The 24999-nt window shown below is 36.0% G+C and overlaps 1 protein-coding gene across 1 annotated transcript in view; it reads right to left on the bottom strand.

The window, feature by feature from the left end:
- Positions 1 to 19559, bottom strand: part of LOC105465482 (regulatory factor X6) — a 56078-nt gene extending 36519 nt beyond the window's left edge. Inside the window, exons 1-6 of the mRNA XM_011713930.2 lie at positions 19337 to 19559; positions 18877 to 19033; positions 16001 to 16124; positions 14222 to 14283; positions 2277 to 2354; positions 1126 to 1153 (exon numbers count right to left, since the gene is read on the bottom strand). Of these exons, the coding sequence (XP_011712232.2) occupies positions 1126 to 1153; positions 2277 to 2354; positions 14222 to 14283; positions 16001 to 16124; positions 18877 to 19033; positions 19337 to 19559 (672 nt within the window). The remainder of the gene's footprint in view (positions 1 to 1125; positions 1154 to 2276; positions 2355 to 14221; positions 14284 to 16000; positions 16125 to 18876; positions 19034 to 19336) is intronic.
- Positions 19560 to 24999: the final 5440 nt, after the last annotated feature.

Here is a 24999-nt window from a genome sequence, read left to right as displayed (position 1 = left end):
AAATCTACAACAGCATTTGTAGCATCCTCTTCTAAGAAGGAAAAAGTAGACCTGAGAAATATTTTTCTTTTGTTCCATGAAACAAGGCTTGCCATTTATCAGATGAGGGCTTGCTAATAACACCAACCTCATCAAACTAGTAGAAAGAACACCTGAGAGAAATTATTTAAATTCCCTATTGACATAAACTTTACTCAACCAAAGTGTATCTCTAAGTCAATATTTTTGCAGTTTCACAATTGTTTATCTAATAAAGAGCTATTATTTCATTGATAAAAAGAGCAATCTGGAGGATTTTTATTATGTAATTAGCCATTAACTGTATTAAAAGCACTGGTGGAAAGAAATTGGCCATTTAGTGGGTTGGGGGCCTCATATTATTTCTTAAAATATGCTTGCATCATTTCACCAAACTAATGGAGTTACACTTTACCTCAGGTCCAGATTTACTACACAACACATGGTCATGTGCCCTTAGCTTGGCAGCATCTCTTCTTAATGATTAGTTAACTTGAGGATAATGAAGGCCTTATCATGTGTCTAATTAGCCATGCAGTCCCTGATGGTAGTCTAACTCATTTAGATAAAGTCTGTTCTTGAAGGAGGGGGTGGAGAGGAAGCCTAGGGAGAAAGATTGTATACACGTGTGTACGTGTGTGTGCGTGTGTGTGTATGTGTGTGTACACAAGGTAGTAAAACAAACCATAGTGTAGCATAGCATTTCGGCTCCTTGATAACTAATAAATGTTTTGTCTAAATGGGTAGAGTCCAAAGACCAATTCTTTCCATATCCTCAGCTTAAGCTTTTTGTTTATATTTAAGTGAAAACTTTCTGGATAAATGATAGTCTTTTTTTTTTTTTACAGTCTTGTAAGTATCTGATATTAGGTAAAGATAATTAAAAATGTATCTCTTCTAGGTTAACTGAAAGTTGTTTGGTAGATCCAGGCAAAGATTCATTTGTTGTCACAAATCTAACTGAGCTGTATCTGAAGTCCTTTGTCAAGGGATTCCTAATCAATAACATTTATTTCTACATTTGCCAAAGAGAATAATTAACATGTATTGCTCAGCTTGTGAGACATATTATAGCAGATGTAAAATCGAGATGAAAAGAATTCTTACCTCATTCTTTAGCTTGCTTCCAGAAAACCTTAAATAATTAGAACATTTTCCATTAGTTCAGTTCAAACAAAATTACAGCTATAGCATTCAGTGATATGTAGACAACCTAAAGAAGCAGTAATTTCATACCATGATTAGGGAAATAAGCTGGAGAAATTTGATTTTTTAAAAGAACTCAAGCAGCTTTCTCAACTTACTAAAACAAAATAAGTTCTTTAGAAAAAAAGTAAAATGAATAATATTTTTAAAAGTCAGGTGAGATTTGAGACAAGTAAAGGACACTCGCTATTAAACATGTGTGTGTGTTCCAGACTATATTTACATTTTATAGTGGGGTGGTGGCTAGTAAGCAGCCTTATGTTCCTTGTAATATCTAAATTTATCTTAGTATGACTCAGTGACTAAACATTTTTTTTCCACAAGATACTTTACTTTTAAAAATAATTTCTTCTTTTAAGAGCTAAGAGCAGTTACTGGTAAATTATACCACAAGGCAATCTCGGATACAGATCTAGTTATTCTGAGTTTCAGTTTAAAAAACGAATGATGTGTTATCATTGGCTTCATTAGATGTAACCTCACTTACTAATATCCCCATGATAGTTAACAGTGGCTTAGAGCAATGTGCTGCTTATTTTCATTCATGTTTTACCTTTCATAGAAACCCAAACAGGTCAGTAGTTTCACCTTCGTAAGGTAAGATCATGGTCAAAGTATATGTGATTAGAGATTCTTACAATAAACTTTCTATCTTGGTAAGGTGCTAGTGAAGCCCATAGATCTTTAAAACAGGTTGTCTCAGAAAAAAAATTATATTTACATTTACTGCCTTTATTTTATTGAATCCAACCTGAAAATAGACTTTGCTTTATTAGTAAATACTAATTTAAAAACAGTTCTGCTTGCTTGATTTCTCCTCTTCATCTCTCTGGAACACCTAGTACACAATTAATTTCTCACTAATTATGACAAGTTATATAATTTGCCCAGGAATCTAGATTATATAATCATCCTTACAAAGTGGACATTAAGGTCCGATGCTTAAATGGAAACATTTTGATAAGGAAAATTAAGAAGTCATTTTATTCAATAGGTATCATGCATATTTAAAGAAACACAGAGAATTTGTCTTGAAGATGGTGTAACTCTACCTTGTCAAGCCTTTTCCAGAATAAACGGAGTGGTAATATGCACTGCTCTCTTTGATGCCAATCCCATAGTAATGATACCTAGAGCAAAGACAGGACCCAGCTCTGTGTTAATGAAGGAGATTTTTGAAGAGGAAAAAGAGACTAAGGTGTAACTGAAGTAACCATGAATAAGAACTGCAAACCCTGATGACCTTTCTTTTCTGACATTTTTCAGGTAGGTAGCATCTTAATGTGCTATATCCCTCTTTGATAGCCACTACTCCTACTTATTGTTGTTATTTCTGACTCTAGGTTTGAAAAGGATAGGAGAATTACCTACTGACAATCCTTTTACGTCCCCCAAAACATTAGGTTTCAAATCCCAAGAATGTATAAATGTAGGCATTGGCTCTAAGTATATGTACTGTATGTATTTACAAATTGAGTGATTCAGCATGAATTTAGTCAACTGGACAAGAAAATGCTATGGTTCTCTTTACCATATCTATTGAATGGAAAAAAGAGTATGACATTATGTGTGGGGAAGACCAATCTTATGCATGGGAATATGTATGAAGCATGTGACCCTTTACCCATTATTTTCCTCATGAGGACTCAAAAGTCCAATTCACTATTTTCACTTCAAACTTTCGTGCAACAATGGGGAGAAGGCTATGTTGTAAATCAATGAAAATGACATGTGGAAAGTAACAGTACCATAGATAATTTGTTATAAGTATGCCAATGGATCATGAGTCACAATACAAGTATAGCAGCTCACTGATTCTCAAATTATAGCTCATTCTCCTAAGCCACAAACTCTTGACATATTACGCATTCATATATAAACACTACAAATATTATACACATGCTAGTGGAATAGTGGACATTTAGTGAGGATAGCCAGAATCCTGTAGCATCTGCTTTCTGTGGTCAGTCCCCACTCTCTGCCATCCGTCCCCCATAACTACCTACTGTTTACCAACTCCTTCAATTTGCATTCATCTAAGATCAGGAAAGGAATGAAAAAAAGAGAATGAGGGGCTTTCCAGTGGACTTCAGCCTAATTATATTTTAAAACATTGTTTCTGAGCATCACCATCTGAGTTTAAAGTGGATCCTTTAAACTGAGGATCCACCATCTGAATCCACAGTTCATCCATCTGGTTGAATGGATGAATCCTCAGTTCATCCATCAAGGTCCCCATCTCTGGCCTCAGCAGTAAAGAACTACTGGCCAAGAAGTTCCACTCCTAAACATTTTCAGGATCCAGGACAGGAGTACAAATGGAAGCCTACATACCATATGAATAGCTATTTGAAAACTATAAATCCAGCTAATGAACTCCTAACAAAAATATTCCTGTCCTCTTACATTGACAATTTACCTCCATAATGATCTGGTAGGTAAATATGAATTTAGCATTCTTAGACTCCTGGAGTTCCATATGGGAACATGGTTGGGGGGGAAGACCCACACCTTCACCCCATTTTTCAGCTCTGGCTCCTTTGTTCACTGTGAGGGAACTGGACTGCACATCCAAGATACAGCTGCATCTGCATCACCCACTCACAGCTAACCTTTGGCCACACCTCAGTCTAGGGTTATGAACACTAGTGGAGCAGTGTGGCCTTCTGAGGATGGACTTGGGACATGCCCAATACAGGCCCAAGAAGTGGGCCTGGGGCAGTTTGGACAGGGAATTCCAGGGCCCCAGGGACCCAAAAGTGGGATGTGGTTTTTGGATGGACACATTCCCTCGGGCTTTGGACTCCTGCTTCATGTGAGGACAGCAGCTGGAGGACAGCCAGAATGAGCCCTCCAAAGTAGGAAGCCCAGAGATGGCTTCTCTCTTCTCAGGTTCTAAGGGCAGGACTGCGGCAGCAAACTTGCCTCTATTGATTCAAGGTCATTGGAGATGAAGGAAAAAGGATTTTTAAACATCAAAACAACAACAGCAGCAACAAATATTATAACAAATGTTTTCAGAAAGAGTTGTTATATTTGGGAAATAATAATATATGGTGGTCAAGGCAAATGAGGATATTTTATGATTCTGGAAGACTGGGAAGATGTTTTCAAGTCCTCAATTTTGGTAGACGTATAATTATAGTCTGCTAACCTGAAAAAAGGAGCCTCGTAACTGCTCGTTTTTACGGTACAGAAAAAGAAATCCTATGGTAGATGGAAAAAAAGAACCTCTAAGGTATAATGGAACAAAGGGAGAAATGAAGGAAATAGAAAACTTAATAGAAACTTCAAAATATTGAACTGAGTATGTCTCTAATTAAAAATGAAAAGAAAGAAGCTTACTTAAGTCATAAAGACTTTACCGAAGGAGCCATATTAATAGACATTGATAAGGGAAATATTTAAAACTGTGAAAAAAAAAACAGCAGATTTAGATGACAGTCACATATATTAGTAGAATTAGTTAGAATTAGTTAATAAGCCAGAATCTGAAATAATTACTAATATGGTAAAATGATTTGCCATGCAGATTGAGAACAAACTACACTGTCTTCACAGGTGGTATACAAAAATCGCAAGACAAGTCAAAGGGATGACCATGAGTTCAATAAATATCAGAGTAGATACTGTGCCCTGACCACTGTGCTAGTTGTTAGGACAATGATGAACAAAACAGACATTGAAAATCTGATCAGGAATATTCATGTTTCCAAATTCTTCCCAAGTCTATGGCCTCCTGATGCCTGCTGTCATGGAAAAGTGACTACACTGACCAGCACTGAGGCACATTTTACTTGCAGTTTTTAAAACCACCTGATATTCACATTTTTTAAAAATTGCTACATTTTAAGACCAAATAAATTCTAACTAATACAGATGTGTAATTTTTTTCTTACGACTTTTTAGAATGTTTTATTATGCAACTTGTTTCTTATTGTTATAAATGACTATATGATTTGGCCCCCTTATTTCTGTCCCCAGTCATTAGGACAGAATATCTTTACAAATAGAAATATTTACTTCCTCTACCTATATCCAAAATATTTATATTCCAAAAGTAACTATTTTATATATACATTAAAAAGGTGCTTTTTAATTAATATATGTATTTTATGTATAAGTCAAATGTAAATAACACCATAAACCCACACACAAACTGACACCTGAAGAAAATGACTTGGTCAGCTACATTCGGCTCTACAAGAGAGAAATGGCATGTCCTTTTCCTATTAGCAATACCCTAGATTTTAGATATGTTGATGTAGCTGAGCATATTCTATCAATACAATCTTATATACATGACAGGAGATAGAGAACCAGTGAAAGAGTACACTCTTTTTTTTCCTACATGTATTCAGTGCTTACTGTGTGCTATGTGCTGAGGATTCAAAGAGAGGTGGAGGAGAGTCTCTGGAGGAGTTGACAGTCTTGTGAGGGAACAAATAATGCAAAGAGAGAATTGTAATACCAAATTAATATTTGCTACCATTGAAGCAGGTGATAATGAGTCATGATAGAAATAGTTACCATTTTTGAACATCTATTACATGCAAAGAATTGTATGTATACATGATCTCAAATTTTCACAGCAGCCTGCAAGTAGAGCAATATCCCCAATCCAAAACAGATGTTCAAAAATTATGTGATTTGTTTAAAAATGTTACAGGTTTGAAGGCAAAATTTAAACCCATGATTCCACAAACCATATTGCCTCCACACTCAAGATGCAAAAGATATCTCTCTTTTGTATTGCAATTTTATTTACAGTTAGAAAGTTCTAGTGAAATGTAGTTCAAATATGTCTGCCTTCACACACACACACTCTTTATTCTTGTTTGGCAGGAGTAATGTAAGCATAGATAACTAACATGAATTATTAAGACCCACACCACTGATCTGGATGTTTCATATTTGACATTCCATATGTAAACTCCCAGAATGTAAGCTCCCTGTAATAGGAAATTAATAAACATTTGTTAGATAAATGAATGAATAACTTGAAAAATTAAAAATAACAATGTGTCACAAAATCCTAAAATTTTGCCCATTAAGAGAATTCATATAATATCGTATACTTAAACATATCACCACAATTTAAAATTTGGTAGAAATTAAAGAATCTCTTATCTAACATGATGTAAGGAAGTCTACTAACTCCTTTAACCCTATCACAAGTACTATTATAAACTTGACCATTACTATCAGGATGACTGGCTTTTCATAAATAGCTTGCCATAGCCATGGTGTTGCCTTTGGTTTTTTTAACTCTCTGTTGGGACAGCCCTTCTTCCATCAGGTCCTTGTTTCTTAATCATACTTTAAGGCATATTTATAACACATGAAGCTTTGCTTGATATCTCAGGGGAAACTCCTGAACTCCCTGAACTCCTCTCTTGGTCATTTACCCTATACAACTTTGTCCTTGTATCATTGGCATATCTCTAATGATACATGGCTTACCTCCCATACTAAACTCTAAGATTTAGAGGATGAGAATTTTATCTTTCCCTTCACTGTATTCTTCATTAAAAATTACTATGAAGAAAAATCCTCACACATTTACTGGTTAAATCAATCTGTTCCTCTAGGAATTTAGAAACCAATAAAACAAATTTTCTTAAAGTTGAGTGTTTTCAATAACCACCTTCTGACACTGCATTTCCAGGTCATCAGTAAAACACTGAGATTGAACAAAAGTTGCATACCTAAACAATATATATAAAGGGCATGAAATTGGTGTACTTTGGTGGAAAGACTGTTGCTAGCAATACAAACCTCAGTATTTTGCAATGACCACTGTAATGCTTTAGCGCATTTCATACCCTGTTTCTTCTGGAGCCAACAAAATAACCTTTTCCCTTTAATCTTCCTTTTAGTCTAACTAGGAACATGTTGTCATCCGAGTGATTTAGTGTCTCTGAGAACAGAGAAGAGATAATAAATGAGCAGCTTTCTGTCTTCCTAGTCACTAAAGATAAACCTCATAAAACTGGGGTGAGACAGTTCATGCAAAGTGTACATAAATTTTTCATCTCACTTGCAATATTTTATAGCATTATTTTGTGGTTAATAGACGACCCTAAAATAAATCTTGCTAGGGAGTATTTACCATGCATACTGTAATATAACAAGAAGATATGCTGGTGTATGTTAAACAAAAAGTGAGGTTTGTCTCACTGTGGAAGAAATAGTTGTTTAAATTTATGTAACACTACCTAATGCTTATCCTGTAGGTTACTCTGAATAAAGATTCCCAAACATTTCACAGTTCCTTCTCCCTATATGATTATTATCCATTTCTATTAAAGAAAATATATGATAAATGCTCAAAAAATCCTGGAGATGATTAGCTAATTTTTCCAAGAAAATATGTCACAAAAGCAGCTTCTATGATTATCTAAGAAAAGTGTGTTCATTTATTAGCAACTTTCCTCAATCTTATGTCAAATGACAGATCTGATTTAAAATTTATGAATAAAGAAGAATAATTAATCCTTGTAGCCACATTTTAATATGAACATGTTATTAAAATATAACAGACTTTTAATATGACAAATGAAATTATTGCTGTTCTTTTTTACTACTAAAATATTTACCTCGTGCCTAATACTTTTCTTCATTTGCTGAGCAATTTGTACCTGCATCTATATTTCTTCTTTTCCATTTCAGTCTTTATATAGAATTCCTGAAACATATGTTCCCACTGAGCTAGTAGCCCTGATGTTAGTTTACACTACACAAATGATAACTGATAAGGAAATGATGGGATTAAGCTGTTCAGGGACTTGCAATAACTTGCTACGATAAGAGCAGCTGCCATATCAGTTTTATTAACCCACTAAATCACTACTAATAAATAAGATAATAGCTTTTGTCTATCATGTCTGAAAACCAAGATTTGGCTGATCAAAGTCTACAAAAAATTAAAATGTAACTTAAAATCAAACAGTCTACCATGTGCGTAAAATCTATTTGTGGGCTCCATTATGTTGTCCCTTACTTAGCCAAGCCATTCTGAGCAAGGGTAGGATACAAGGTTTTTCCTTATCATTGTATCCGAGGGCCTAGTTAGTAACGGGACCCTCAGTAAAATGCTTATTAAACAATTAAGATGAATAGTGAAAGTTCTTTGCCAGCAGGCACCCTATTTTACAATTCTTTGCATCTCAAAAACTCTTTAGTATCACACTTTGTACATTAATGTCAGTAGGAATAGACTGATTATTCTCAATGCATTCATAACCATAAAAGATGCATGAATTATTCTTCCTTATTATACTTACAGAACTTTGTTTCATTTTTATTTATTTAAAACCTGAATTTTAAAATATTACAGATAATAAAACCAGGTATGTATTTTTGGGATTGGTAGCAAAATTAAAAGGAAGAAAAGAAGAAACATGAAAGTAAAGTCAGTTTTTAACTTGGTATTGGGAATGTAGAGTGTCCACTGTTGGGGTTGCTGGTTTTCTTGGCTGGCAGGGGATGGTAAGTGTGAAGGAACTGGATAGAGAGCTGAGCTGCTAATCTGCCTGCAAATTGACTGGCTTTGTCCTTAAAGCACTCTTGTTAGGTGCCCTAGAGTGAGGCTTCCTGAGCCCTCATGTTCATCTTCAGAGATTTTTTTTCCATAACCATCAGAGCAGCGGCCTCCCATGTGGAACATTGAACTTGCCACTGAAAACAAATTCTTCCATTTTTAATTGTTCCTAATTTTGACAGTGGATGAAATCTGGGCCTACATAGTGATCCTGTGTGTTTAGATTTTTTTGTTTTATTATTTTTTTATTTTTGTTTTGTTTTGTTTTGACATGGAGTCTTTCTCTGTCTCCAGGCTGGAGTGCAGTGGTGTGACCTCAGCTCACTGCAACCTCCGCCTCTCAGGTTCAAGCGATTCTCCTGCCTCAGCTTCCTGAGTAGCTGGGACTACAGGTGCGCACCACCACACTCAGCTAATTTTTATATTTTTAGTAGAGACAGGGTTTCACCATGTTGGCCAGGCTGGTATCAATCTCTTGACTTCATGATCCTCCTGCCTCGGCTCCCAAAGTGCTGAGATTACGGGAGTGAGCCACCACATCTGGCCTATTTTTTTGTTTTAGTATACCTGTTTTAAATATTTTATCTCTTCCATTCAATTGAATAAATTTTGGGCTCATTTTATACAGTCAAACTTTTTCATCTTTCATTTTTAGTGAGGGAAAGAAGTAGCACATGCACAAATGTGAGAGTTGTGAAGACATTACTGTAATTAATAGCCAGTTATTTCAAAACTTAGGAAAATAGAACTTGAAAATAGACACCACCTTCATTCATGATTTTTGGCCCTACTAATCGTCTCTTTGTCACATAGATTAGTGTTTTCCAAACTTTGGGTTTTACATAGGGACCAGTAAAATTTGGAGAGTGACATTGCTTCATGAACCTCAAAGACATCTAAGAACAATTTTTGAAAAGGAGGTGCTATCTCATGCCCAGAGTACAGGAGAACCTTTTGAGTCAATCATAATCTAAAATAAATTCTGTCTGATAGTCCCCAGTGAGATGACTGGACATACTCTAGCTATCCTATAATAATTTGGCACAAATTGAAAACTCATTTTTTAAGTAATCATCATCAGAACAGTTTCACAATGTTTGTATATGTTAGTATGCAATCCAAGGAAGTTAAAATAAATATCACATTTATTTATATTTTTTAAATAATTCAATAAATGTTTAGTAATACTATGCTAAAAGTACTGTATTAAACACTACAATAACAATAAAATACATTTTGCAAAATTACTAGTAAAATTTGGAGAAATTATGATTCCCTGATTCTCTAAGGTATACTTACTTTATATTTCTGTCTTTCATTCAATTGTTTGTATTTCCATAGACATAAAAATATTTTTTATAAAATGTAAGTTTATGAAATAATAAACAGCCATTAGAAATGTTTCCAAAGATAATATGTAACAGAGAAATGTTTAGAACTAACATTAAAAGGCAGAAAATAAAATTGTGTTTGTGCTACAAATTTGCTGTTAGATAAAACACAAACACCTCTAAATTAAATGCCTTACGATTGTGGCGTGGTTAAGTGTTTGTTCTCTGAAGAAGAATCTAATGTATTAATAAAGTTTAAGAACTGTTAGATCTGTTAAAAAAAAACTTAATAAAACTTATATGTCAGAAATCAAACATTCAATTAAACAATTATTTGTTGATACGATTGATATTGGAAAAAAAGTAGTAGGTTTCCCAACTTTTACTGGTAGATAAAACATAAACTTTAGAATCAGGTAAACTTTGATTCAAATGCCAACACTGTTATTGTGTATTATCTGTGTGGCCTTGGGCAAGCCAGTAACTTTTGAAATGCAATTTCCTTATTTGTAATACAGGAATTCCTACCTTCTATCATTATTGCAAGGATTAGAGATGAGTGCATGTATCTGTGTGTGTGTGTAGTACTCAATAAATAATAACTTTTAATTGTATTGCAGATTGTTTTATATTGAGTCATTAATTTTTTTTTTATTAAGGATAGTGGGGTTCAAAGTATATTCACTCCTATGTTCATTCCTATACTTTATCTCATTTAACTCTCACAACAATCCTATAAGATATTGCATATCCACTTTACTGGTGAAAAGCTGAATAATCCTACAATAAATCACCAGCTGGAAAGCTGGTTTCACACAGCTATACATGGAAGCATCAGCTTCATGTTTAAAGTTGTTCAACTTTAAAGCCTATGTCCCTAACCATTAGGCTATACTGCCTTTTGATATTCTATCTTCCAAGATAAAAGCTCAGCATATTTCTTGGAAATAAAGGCAGAAACATACCTAGCTAAGAATAATTATATCAAAAAAATTACTATTTACAAGATACACAAACTACATTTTGCTATATTTTTTACCATATGTAGTTTAAATATGGAAAATTAATTTTTCTCTATGATATAAAGATATCAAAAAAGTCATGTCACAAAAATCAAATGGCATATCAGCCCAGCAGAAAAAAAATTCAAATTGTTAATGCCTTGCTGTTGGGCACACCTATGGCTTTTGGATTCGAATAAATTGCCCAAAGTCACCCCATGTTGTTACATCAACCTAAGTACTAGAGCCCCACTGTAACACAAAGGACAGGGTTAATGATTCATCCCTAATCCTAAAGGCTCCTTCTAGGATTAATTGACTTTCCCTGCAGCCTGCCAGCCCACCCTCTTGTAGATCCTGTCAAGAGGGTTTCTCTTCATTGCTTTGCCTCTTTCCCCCTATCTATTTACTTTAAACACTATCTGATCTTTCCCCAACCTACACAATTCAGTAGGAATCAAATTCAGTAGACACCAGTCAGTTAAACTGATCAAACTTTGAAATAAAGTTGACTTGGTTAGAAGGAAGGGACTCAATTTTGCCTTTTTGAATCTGGCATTTTATTTCCTCTTTCCAGGCCACAATAATGTTAACATTAATTGCAATCAGTTAAATAAGTGTTAATTGGTAATCTGTCATGTATTGGCCAACAGAAAGAATATAAAAGTGAATGAAACAAAGTTCCTGTCCTCAAAATATGTATTATCTGTTTAGAGGAGGAGATAAGTTAATTTCACATTAAGATAGGTACCAACAAACTGCCATAGGGTGCAGAGAAGGAGCCTACAATAAATCAATGGACTAAGAAAAGATCTAAAGGAAGAAGTTCAAGAGACATTCTTTCAAATGGGTAAAATTTCAACACACATATAGGGGAAAAGACATTCTCCAGGGGAAGACAGCATAAACTTAAACAAAAGACTGACAGCTGGAGTGAATCAAAGGTTACTGGGATGATTGTTTGGTGAGTACATAGGCTACATGCTAGAAAGTGAGAAATAGGTGACATAGTAAAATGAACTTGGACTAGATCCTGATGGACCTTGAATGTCAAGTTGAGGAAAGTTTGTCATGAACAATACAAATTATGAGCCAGCAGAGGTTTTGAACATAGAAGAGATATGATTGAATCTAAACTTTAAAAGGTCAGTTTGGAAAAATTGCATGAATGGACAAGAAAGACAGAGCCAAGGCCAGGCTATGAAAGTAGCAATGAGGAGAGGCATATTCAAAAGAATTCAAAAAGTAGGACCTATTTTTTGGCAAGTGTCTAAAGCTGAGCTATCCAATAAAGCAATAAAGCCACTGGCCATATGTGGGTGTAAGCACAGGAAATGTGGCTAGTCTAAAGTGAGATGTGATGTAAGTGTAAAATATACACTAGATTTCAAAAACGTAGTACGGAAGGAAGAATGTAAAATATCCGATTAATGATTTTTATATTGATTCCATAGTGAGATAATAATGTTTTGAATAAATTGGATTACATAAAACATTAAAATTAACTTTGCTTTTTCCTTTTTACTTTTTAAATGTGGCTTCCAGAATTTTTTGAATTGAATATGTGGCCACATTATACTTTCATTTGTCAGTGTTGGATGTGATGTCAGGGCAGAAGGAGGCAGTGGACAAGCTAGAAAAAGAGCAGTAGAAGACAGAAGAGGGCCTGGATAATATTATGACAGAGAAGCTATAGAAGTAGTTTTCTGTATTTATTTATTTTAAGAGGGCATTATCAGTTGGTTCAAATGCTAGGCAGGAGCCAAGGAAGATGGGTAACAGTAAAAACCAGCCATTGGATTTTTGCCCAGGTAGAGAAAAGGACTAGGTCAGAGGGATGTGATCAGTGGTAAGGGAAGCAACAATTCAAAGGGGGAAATACTAGAGCAATCATGAAGGTTGGAACTTTTTTCTTTCTCAGCATAAAGGAGATCTGGACATGCTTATAGGCAGAAGGAAAGGAGAAACTGAAAACACAGCACACAGAGAAAATAGCTGTTGAATAAGAAACTGTACCTGGGGGTTCTCCAGAGACTGCCACAACACAGAGGAAAATTTAAAGATCATGTGTGACAGCTTATTTTATGTTTATATTTACATTAAGAGATGACCAAACAGGTCATTTGTGCATGTCATTTGTCTTGAAGAGAAAAGAAGGAGATATCAAGAAATTATTTTCTGGGAAAGAAAACTAGAGGAAGAACCTAAAGCATGCTAAGGCACTTCCTTCCTACTCGAAGCTCTTTAACCCCTGGTTTGGGCCTTGCTGTTTGGGAGCCTTGTGGAATCTGCTTGGTTCACTATAGTTAGTCTCATACATTCCTCCTTCGTGACACTGGTGCCTTCAGTAATGACTTCAAGATTATGAAAATGTGTCTTTATAGCAGCATGATTTATAATCCTTTGGGTATATACCCAGTAATGGGATGGCTGGGTCATATGGTACTTCTCCTTTGTAGGGACATGGATGCAGCTGGAAACCATCATTCTCAGCAAACTATCGCAAGAACAAAAAAACAAACACCGCATGTTCTCACTCATAGGTGGGAACTGAACAACGAGATCACTTGGACTCGGGAAGGGGAACATCACACACCAGGGCCTATCATGGCGGGGGGAGGGGGGAGGGATTGCATTGGAAGTTATACCTGATGTAAATGACGAGTTGATGGGTGCTGACGAGTTGATGGGTGCAGCACACCAACATGGCACAAGTATACATATGTAACAAACCTGCACGTTATGCACATGTACCCTAGAACTTAAAGTATAATAATAATAACAAATAAATACATAAATAAAAATAAAATTTTATTTCATATTTGGAAAAAAATAAAATAAAATAAAATTAGAAATGAAATTTAAAAAATTATGAAAATGACTCATTTAAATTATTTCAGCCGAAATAATAATATATTATGATTTTCATATGTAAAATTTGCCTTTTAAACATTATTCTAAAATCTACTTTTTTTTTTTTTAGTTCTCACAGTTGATAAAAGTCTGTTTCATCAGGAGAATACCTGGTTCTCTTTGTACTGACAAAGACAATACTTATTTTACATTTATGTCAATCTTCATGCACAAGAGCCGAATCTGACATATGTTCATTAGTATCTTACTTTGAATGGCCTCTTGTTCCAAGCCGCCTTGTTGTTAGGAGGGGAAACTTCTGGCGAATTGTCTAAAAAGAAAAACGATTACTTTAGGTTTTAGAAAGTATACGGTTCTAATGCAAGCCACTCATAGCCAATTAGTTGGGGAAAGTAAATGTTGACCTCTGAATGAACTGTGAGTGAATACTTAGTCTGGAAAAAGTAATAACTTACACACATTGATAAGCAATAGATCAGCAGAGGCAGGGAGGTACTTTTTTTATTGAAGTGCTCTACTGACCTTGTCTCGATTTCCAAGGCAGATGATACTAATATCTGCTTTTGCTTGATGGTACTACCAAAGCAATTATTACTTTATTTATGTATGGAGTGAGAAGATTTGGGTCTCTTCATATAATTCCATACAGAGATGTACCCAGAATTTAAAATCTATCCCCAACCCAAAAGGATATATAAAACTTTCTCTGCCTTACTGTATCTCCCTTGTAATGTTATAAAATTTTTGTTTTGTATGCTCCTTTCTCTAAATTTGCTAAAATTAGGATCTGATTAAAAATTGTTTAAAAGTCTTCTACAGAAAACCATTTTGACCTCAATATTTGAAGATCCATACATGAACTTTAGAGAGCTCCATGGCAAACTATGTATGTGTTAATTTATTGGAGTCTGGGTCTATAGTTTTACCAGGTTTTCAAGGTGCTTCATGACTGCCAAACAGTTACGAATTATTCCCATAAGGTGGACTCACAAAATGGTAATGTTAATACAGATATTAGAAGTTGTCTTATCCAAACTCCTCGTTTAATAGAATGAGTAAGCAGAATTTTAAAGAGATTAAGCGCTTTTCAGAAGGTCTCACAATAAATTAGTCCAGTCTAGGCTAGAACCTAGATTACCTCATTACAATGTATAATATCACACTCGCTCTGTAATAGATAGGTTAAAATAAACTATTATTTTTTTAAATGAGAAGCTGAACCATAGTATTCATTATTTTCTGGACAATGAGTCCCTCTACAGGTTAGAATCTGGATTTCAATTTGTAAAAGACAATATTTGAGACCCAAGCTTCCTAAAGTTTTTCTGGGATATCCTAGGTTCTCAAACACAGTATGACACGAATCTTAAAGAACAAGGCTTTCTTAAGAGATTGATATTAATTCTCAAAATGATCTCTCTCTCTCTCTCTCTCTCTCTCTCTCCCCCCCCATATATATATATATATAAGCATAGTAATGTCAGTTATACAGATTCCCATCCTAACCATACTGGTTGGGTAGAAAGAAATATTTTTAAATGAGAGAATTCTAACCCATCCCATCATAAAATCTTGGGGCTCGGGATGTAAATATAGAAATGGAGAATTAGGAGAACTTTTAATACATTTTAAACCCTATTTAAAAACTCATATATTTGGACTAGCTAAATAAGGATAACCACTAACCACTAATTGCATTAGCAAGAGACTTGTCACTTCCATTTAATTTTGCTTCTTAACACAGGCCACTATACACTTTAATGCATCCCTCTTTGAAGGGAAATGCTACTGCTTAAACGAAGCTTGACTTAAATTCACATTAGATCTTCTAATAGTTAGGGTTCTAATATTCAAAATCAAGTTATAAACATATAGCAATCCCAAACAGAGTCCTTAAGACAGTTTCTGCCTGCAAAACAAATGTCTCAATGTTCTCTAAGAGAACTTGCACAGATGAATTTGTTTTCATGCTATCTGCCTGACATGACTTTAGTTGTAAGTCACTATAGCCAATATGTGTCGTTTACCTTTCCAAAGGTGGCCGCACAGGCTGGCTCTAATTTCTCTTTCCTACAGAAATCTAAGTAGTGTGCATAAAGAATGCACCGTGGTAAGCAAACTCCTTCACATACAATGTAATTCTCTTCAAGCCTAAGAAAAAGGAACAAAAATTAGGTCAAATATTTTATTTCTTTTTCCTTCAAATTTCTCATTGACTTATTACCCATTCTGAATATGGACTCTATACAAATGAGGTAATGAGTAGACATAAGTAGACTTCCTTTTATTCTGGATTTTTTTTAAATCAAATTATAAGGATTAATGTTAGAAGTACAAAAACCCCAGTGAAAAATCTGCTAGTACAGTTAAAATATCATGGCCAACATAAAACCATGCCTGGTCCACATCACAAATATTAGGTCTTCTATATAACCTCATGGTTCATCATATTTGCTCTGTGACATATAAATATGAATGATGAAATTGAAGATGATGGGTATTTTTAAAAACATTCTTAGTACTAAAGGGCTGCCAAGCTTCAGGCTGGCAAATGCTTACATTCTCTCACTTTCATTCAAAACCTAGTTCTGAGCCCTGAATAATTAGGGAAGGACAATGATGCATTTACTTGCAAAACACAGGAGAATCAACCATTTCACTTAAGTCTCAAATGACATTGATATATTTCTATTCCTATACTTTTTACTACTGTGATCAGTACTATAATTATCTAAAACATCTTATACACTTAAAAGATAATGTAATTCTCTATGGATATCTCCAAACATAATATATACACCTTCAACTTTATATTATAAAAATAACTATATAACCTTTGAAAATTTGGAGTAATTCCATTTAATTTGCAACTAAGCATAACTTATATAAATGTAATAAATACATATTTGTGTTACAACTTTCTAAACAGCAATGTACAAATTAAACTTTTAGATTCCATTCCCAGTTTTCCTAACAGTTCAGTAGGTGATTTTGACTAAAATTTACTTATACCAATTTTATGTATAGTAAGATAATATTTATTATAATGCAGAAATGATGCAATATAGAGTCTGCAGATTAAAATTGGATGAACCCCTTCAAAGACTTGATTTAAAATATCCTAATGTATACAAGATAAAGGCTAAAGAAAGGATTCCCTGAACAGGTAAAATATCAGTCACCCATTTTTTTTAATGAAGAACAACAAAAAAAAAAAAAAAAAAAAAAACTAAGATCTAGTGTTTCAAAATATGAAATCAATATATGTACATAAAATCAGATGACATACTAGTTGATAGAGAAAACTGGAATTAATCAGCCAGCTTTTTCACTTTGATTTTCAGTTCTAGTTTTTAACAGCCCTGAAATAATCTATAACCTTAAAAAAATTCTCAAAATATGAGTAACTCACTTTTTAAAAATGTATAATATTCATTTTTAGAACAGAATGTGAAAAATTCAAACAAAAATGATGTGTGATAATTTCAAAACTTTGAAAACTTTTATGAGAAATGTTTACCTATTTAAAAATTATATTTTAATTACATGTACACAATGTTCACATTTCATCTTGCTATTTTGAGATTGTTGTAGTAGGCATTGTCCTTGTCTTCAAAATATTGAATCGTCCTAGACATAAGTATGTTGTTCATCTGGGGTACAACTTTTTCTTTGATCTTAACTTATACATATTTATGTATACATCTATTCATAAAAGAAACATGTATATTTCCACACACTCAATTTAAATGGAAAAAATGAGAGTTATCATTCAAAACAGCTCAATAATATATCTGAAACCAAAATATTTTTGCCCCAGTTATCCTGCTGCAAATAGTTGTATCCTAAATATCCCTGATATTTAACTCAATTACTTAACTGCTCTAGTATATTCATAACTAGTAAACACGACATCAACTTCAATAGTTAAACTCCAACTTTAGATGAATACTTGGCTTATATTTCAAATATTTGAAAGGGTTCAAGCATATAATCACAAAAAAACTACTATATGTAAATTGTAATTTAATCTTTAAATAATAAAAATAAAATTTACTAGTTCTTTATATTGTATTTTTCTAAGGCTCCTTAGGTCATACTCCATATAAAATTAGGTTATGTAACTAATCAGTAAATATGTAATCCTTTTTATTAGTTTGTTTTTTACATGGAATTTGTGAGGAAATGTATGCTCCTATTTCTTCCTACTATGTAGGGAAGTTTAATATAATGTTTTTACTTTTAGATAGATATTACAAAATGTTCACTCTATGTGGAAATCCTACTGATAAATTCTTGGTTTTAAAATATTTTCCACAAAACCAATTTGTAATATTTTATTATTATAAATCATATATGACAGATGCTATAAAAATAGTTGAACATCTATTTAAATTAGTAGTGATATCTTAAGCGATTTTTCTATGTCTTCTACTTCAAACACATTTCATCTTATAGAGTATACACTATTTTTAATTTGTCCTCTTATGAATAAAGGCAGTGTCAAGATCCTTCCTCGTTTTAAGTTGTTTTTAAGAATCATATTTTATAAACTCAAAAACTGTCAAATAACAAACGTGTAAGGACTGAACTGATTGCATTTAAGCCAATAAATCATAAAAAACGTTCATTAATGCTTACATTTGAAGAAAATATGGTTTTAGTCAATAAGGAACAACGTAATGTGGTTTTTATTTGTAGTACAAATCCTTCATCAGTACTCGTATAAGTCTCTATACTAAAAATTCAGTGAAAAAAAAAATCTGGGTTAAATTCTAATTGGTTTTTTAAACTTTCCCAAAAAGTTTGAGGAAGAAGTAAATTGTGAAAAACAAAGATCCTGAAGACGCTAGCTGTTCAAACGTCAACAGGTGCTTCAGTGTACCCTGCGGGCGAGTCTCACCACTGCAGCGTGAGCTGTGTCTGCTTCTTTTTATCCTTCACAATCTGCGTGATGGTTTTCTTCTGAGACAGGTATTGATGCGCTGCTTTGGTTTTGCTGTCGTGGTTGTCGGCATCCTCTTCTTCAGAGGAAAAGTTACCATTGTTTAAGTGCATTTCTGATTGCCAGTTCAAGGGATGATAAAGAAAAACAGAATATAAAATCAACTAAGTAGCCTCTAAGTGTACCTTAACTTCAAAGCAGTAGCCTACTGGGGTGGTGGCGGAGGGGAGGAAAGGGGAGTTATGCAAAATCTCTTAGAGTTGACAGTCTCTACTTGACATTTTACTGAGGAAATACAAAGATTTGGACAGAACATTCTACCTCTGCCTTATGTTTGGGATGCGTTATTATTATTGGGTGCCCTTCTTAGAATACGTTCTCGTCCCCTTCCCAGCTCCGGATGCGGCAGAGCACTCACCTGATTTCACTGCCCCCGGCAGCTCCGGGTCTTCGCCTTTCTCCCCGCCGCCCTGCTCGCCCCCGGGTTGCGCTTCGACTGCCAGGTACACTCTTTCTTCCGGATAGACTAGCAAGCCCTTGCCCAGGAGCTGCACACAGCAGTCTTCCTGGATCCCCGGGGACAGTTGGGGTGCAGGCTGCGCCTGCAGGAAGGTGTCTTCCAGGTCCGGGACCTTGGCCATCCTCCTGGCCGTCCGACACCTCCGCGCGCGCCGCTCGGCGGGTTCCACAGCGGTGCCCCAGCCCGGGGCGGGGCGGGGCGGGGCTGGGACCGAGGGCCTCAGGGGCGGGGAAGGAGGCCGCAAGCTCAGTAGTGCCCTGGCTCAGCGGAGAGGGGACGCCGCGCACAGGTACAGCCTACACCGCTCTGGGGCCGCGGTGGGCCGCGGTGGGACTGCGTTTCTCCACCTGTCTGCGGTCCGGGCAGATGCTCCCTCCGAACTCACTTTTTCACCTGCGCCGGTCACGCCCTGGACGCCCACAGCTTCCCCCTCCCTCCCGTTCTCTCAACCTGGGCTGGTCGGAGGACCGTTTTCACACTCAGAGCTCGCAGAAAGATCCTGGGAAGGCTCACTCTCTTCTGCAGGGAAAGTCCAGCAGTAACTGGGCCCATCCCTACTTTCAAGGTACACTATTGGGGCACCCGGCCGCGCGGCCTGGACTCTGCACCCCCGAAACAGGGAAAAAGTATTCCGGAGTACCGCTCAGTCTTTGCACAGCAGGAGCCGGGCTTTTTATTCCGGAAACCTTCCGAGGGATTGGTGAGGGCTCTTCTCAGCATTTGAGGACAGATCCCATCTCATCACGCACCCTCTGCTTGAGGACGCACAGTGGCCCGCACTCCTGGGTCTCCCAGCCCTGGAGGATCTGGCCTCAACCCCGAGGAAAGATTCTTTCTCTCCCGTTTACCTTTATTTTGTAATTTAAACGCGTCCCTGACGATTACTCATCTCATATCTAGCAGTAGGGCAACAGAAGTTTGTTTAAGTGAAAAATGAAATTGCGACAATCTTCCAACCCAAAATGGCAATCTCATGGGGGCAAATTATAATCTGTGCTCTCTTTAGGTGGGAGCGGTCAGTGCAGACTTGGGGTTGGTGTTACCTGACTGCCAGATCATCTTCCTTTCCTTCCACCCTCTGTTCTTTTGACAAATACGCCCGGAGTCTTTATATGCCCAGTGCTCTCCGAGAAAAGCAAGGATTCTGCTTTGACTCACATTGCTTCATCACAACCTACAGCCTGTCGTCCTCTCTTGCAGCACTAGAGACAGAAATCGACCTTCGACTTTGACAATATTAAACTACATTACATTGAAATTTAACAGAGAACAAACAAAATGGGATCCAAGGTGGTGGGTGACTGAAGGGTGAGTTATAGGAAGGAGCGATGCAGTCTAAGTAATACAGCAAAAGCAGCTAAGCTTATGAGTGGATTTGAATCTCCCCCATTTTTAGTACCACTTGTTGGGAAAGGCAGCAACTCTTTGTCAAAGGTTTTCACCTTACCTGGTACCTCCAGCAGCTAGATCCAGGATGGGGCTACTCAACCCTCCACCCTCCTAAAACTCCTAAAGAGGATATACCCCTCCACTGCCTCAGGACAACTTTGCCAGTTTTCTCTACCCAGTCCTCTGAAAGCCTCAGAGCCTGCTCAGGCCAGAGGGCTTAACTGTACAGTACTAAAGTTTAGAATATTGCCTCTTTACAGAGATACCCTCAGATTCATTCTGTAAAGGGAGTTCTAGTGATTAACTGTGTCTACTTATATGAAATGATAAGAAGAAAAATGTTCAGGAAAATTACTGGAATTTTTTTTAAAATACTGACCACATGATAACGTGTTTGTGTGTGTGTGTGTGTGTGCAAGTCACACAGACACTACGTGAAAATCTGGCAATTATCCAATTGAACAGATCAATGGAAACAAAAACCACGATCACTTAAGGCCGTAAGTAAACTTTTTGCCTTAATTTTAAGTAAATCTGTTTGCCTAACAAAATGATGTGAAAGTTATTTGTGCTTCTATTCAAAAATAGGAAGTCTAAATAGGCCTATAGCGAGTAAATAAATTTAATCAGTAATCAAAAAACTTCCAACATAAAAAAAGCCCAAGATGACATAGCTTCATGAGTGATTTATACCAAATGATTTGTTTTGTTTTTGTTTTTTTTGTTTTTTGTTTTTTGTTTTTTTTTTAGATGGAGTCTCGCTCTGTCGCCCAGGCTGGAGTGCAGTGACCGGATTTCAGCTCACTGCAAGCTCCGCCTCACTGCAAGCTCCGCCTCCGGGGTTTACGCCATTCTCCTGCCTCAGCCTCCCGAGTAGCTGGGACTACTAGAGACGGGATTTCACCGTGTTAGCCAGGATGGTCTTGATCTCCTGACCTCGTGATCCGCCCGTCTCGGCCTCCCAAAGTGCTGGGATTACAGGCTTGAGCCACCGCGCCCGGCTATACCAAATGTTTAAAGAAGAATCAATGCCATCCTTCTCAAATGTATGGTATGTAGTGAAAGCAGAGGATGGGGAAAAGCTGTCAATATCCTAATATGCTGTTTGTAATTATTATAACAAATCTGAGCTCATGAGACTACTGTTTTAGAAAAGCATTAGTGGTAAACACCTCATAAAGTCCTAGGCAAGAAAATAGATAAAAATGGAGAATGATCTTTTAAAATAGTGATTTGTAAGATTTTTATGTTTTATATACTCTTTAAAAAATTTTTGTAAGCTATCAACTGTCTCCCAGGGGAAAAACTGCAAGTGAATACAATAATGAACAAAATTCTGCTTACAGTTTGACAGAATGTAAGTAAAAAATACCTGAAAAAGTTTATTCTGTTTTAAGGGGAAAAAACACACATGATGTCTGAAAGAGAAGATTCTTTGAAGTTCTCAAATTACAGTGTCTTCATGACTGGAGGCACAAGAGTAAAGGGGAAAGGAAAAGGAATTTGGAGGCAGGTACATTTGCACTCATTCTCTTTGTGCTTCTGGACATTTGACCTTTCTGTGCCTATTTCCTTCTCTCAAAATTGGAAAAAATAGTACATATCTATAGTAGATTTTGTGGGTGTTCTGCTTAGATCCCCTTGGATTTCTTCCACATTTTCTGGGCACTCCTCACCCCGTTTTTGCCTCCTTTGGTTTCCAATACCAGCACCAAGACCAACACCTGAGAGCTCCTGGGACTTTTCTTTGGAGGGACTGCCCTTAGCTACCAGACCACCATTGCCCATAGGCAGAGACAGCCTAGGTGCCCCTGGGGAGCACTTAGCCAATGACTGATGGTTAGGAACCTTGACCTCATGTTGGATAAATCTGAGGTGCAACTTACAACCCAGAGCTCCTCTATGGGATTGGGCTGAAACCATCTCCCACTAGACCATTCCTAAAATCCCATCCATGTTTGGCTTCTTCCCTTCCTCTGTCCTGCTACCCCTACTCCCTTTCCTGTTTCTCCTGGCAACACTTTCTTTAAATTGCTTTTGTAGAAAAATGCTTGACTCAGGTCCTGCTGACATAAGACATCACATTATAGAGTTGATATAAGCGTCAAATGAAACATTATAAATAAGAACCTAGTACAATGCCTGAAACAGAGTAAGCCTTCAATAAAATATATCTAATCTTTTTATTCTGAAACTTTAGATCTTTTTTAGCTCACATAAGCAATGAAAAAAATTTTTGGTCTTTCATTGCAGAAGAATTTTGAGGAACATCCTTCTCCTTGCCTAGGTTATTTCTGGGCATAGTATTATCTGGAGTAATCATATACTATGAAATTTTCTTCTGTGAAAGTTCATGTCTCTCCTAATTTGTTTTTCTGTTCACCAAAATTATTTTATAAATACAGCAAGTACTTTGCTTTCTGTTAATGACTTTCATTTTGTTTCTTTCAAATAAAAGTAAAATGAGGTTATGAACCTAACAACAGAGCCCCAAAATACATGAAGCAACAAATACTGTTTTTTGGCAGAAGTACTAACACCATTCAATGGAAAAGGATATATAGCCTTTTCAGTTAGATAACCACATCTAAAATAATAAGTTTGGAACCCTACTTCACACTATATGCAAAAATAAAAATGGTTCAAAGACCTAAGTACAAGAGCTAAAACTGTACAACTCTTGGAATAAAACCTTGGTGTAAGTCTTCCTCACCTGGGATAAGGCAGAGGCTTATTGAATGTGGTACAAAAAGTATAAGCAATAAAAAACATAGATAAACTGAACTCCACCAAAATGCGAACATCAAAAACACTATCAAGAAAATGAAAAGACAACACACAGTGGAAAAATATTTGAAAATCGTCTATCAGAATATATGAATAACTCTTACAACTCAACAATCAAAAGACAATAGCCCAATTTAAAGACATGTAAAAGATTTAAATAGACATTTCTCCAGATAAGATATATAAATGGCTAATAAGCACACAAAATGCTCAATATCATTTTCATTAGGAAAATGCAAATCAGAACCACAATAAGATATCACTTCACACCCACTATAATTTTTTAAAATGATAGTGAGGTTGTGGAGAAATTGGGACCTTCATACATTACTGGTAGGAATGTAAAAAGATACCACCACTGTGGAAAATAGTTTCAGAGTTCCTCAAAAAGTTAAACATGTGATCCAGTAACTCTGTTCCTAGGTAGATACTCAAGAGAATTGAAACATAAGCTCACACACAAAGCTTGTGTAAAACTGTTTATAGCAACATTATGCATAAAAGTTAAAAAGTTAACACAACCCAAATGTTCATCACCTGTTATATACATAAACACAATGTGGTATATCCATATAAGGGAATATTATGCAGTCATTAAAAAACAGTGAATCAGAGGCTGGTGGATTGCTTGAGCTCAGGAGTTTGAGACCAGCCTGGGCAACATGTCAAAACCCCATCTCTACTGAAACATACAAAAATTAGCCGGGCATGGTGGTGCATGCCTGTAATCCCAGCTACTCAGGTGGCTGAGCTGAGATCGCAGCCATTGCACTCTAGCCTGGGCAACAGAGCAAGACCTTGTCTCAAAAAAAATAAAACGAAACAAAACAGTGAAGCAATGATACATGCTTCAATATGTATGAACCTTAAAAACATCATGTCAAGTGAAATAAGCCAGATATAAAAGGCTACATACTGTATGATCCATTTACATGTAATGTCCAGAATAAGCAAATCCATAGAGACAGAATAGATTAATGGGTTTGCCAGGGGTTAGAAGTAGTGGAAATGAGGTGTGACTCCCTAATGTGTATAAGGTTTCTTTTTTGGATGACAAAAATGTTCTGAATAGTGATGATGATTGAACAATATTATGACTATACTAAAAGCCACTGAATTGTACTCTTCAAGATGGTTATAATGATGACTTCTGTGTGAATTTTGTTTCAATAAAGTAATTTTTTTAAAATAAGAAAGGTCAGACTTTTTTTTTGCAACAGAGTCTTGCTCTGCTGCCCAAGCTGGAGTGTAGTGGTGACATCTCGGCTCACTGAAACCTCTGCTTCCTGGGTTCAAGCGATTCTCCTGCTTCAGCCTCCCAAGTAGCTGGGACTACAGGCACACACCACTGCACCCAGCTAATTTAGTATTTTTAGTAGAGACGG

This window comes from Macaca nemestrina, chromosome 5 (genome assembly GCF_043159975.1).
Source record: "Macaca nemestrina isolate mMacNem1 chromosome 5, mMacNem.hap1, whole genome shotgun sequence".
NCBI lineage: Eukaryota > Metazoa > Chordata > Mammalia > Primates > Cercopithecidae > Macaca > Macaca nemestrina.
The sequence above is the reverse complement of the archived record's forward strand: the minus strand, read 5'-3'. Positions and strand labels throughout refer to the sequence as shown.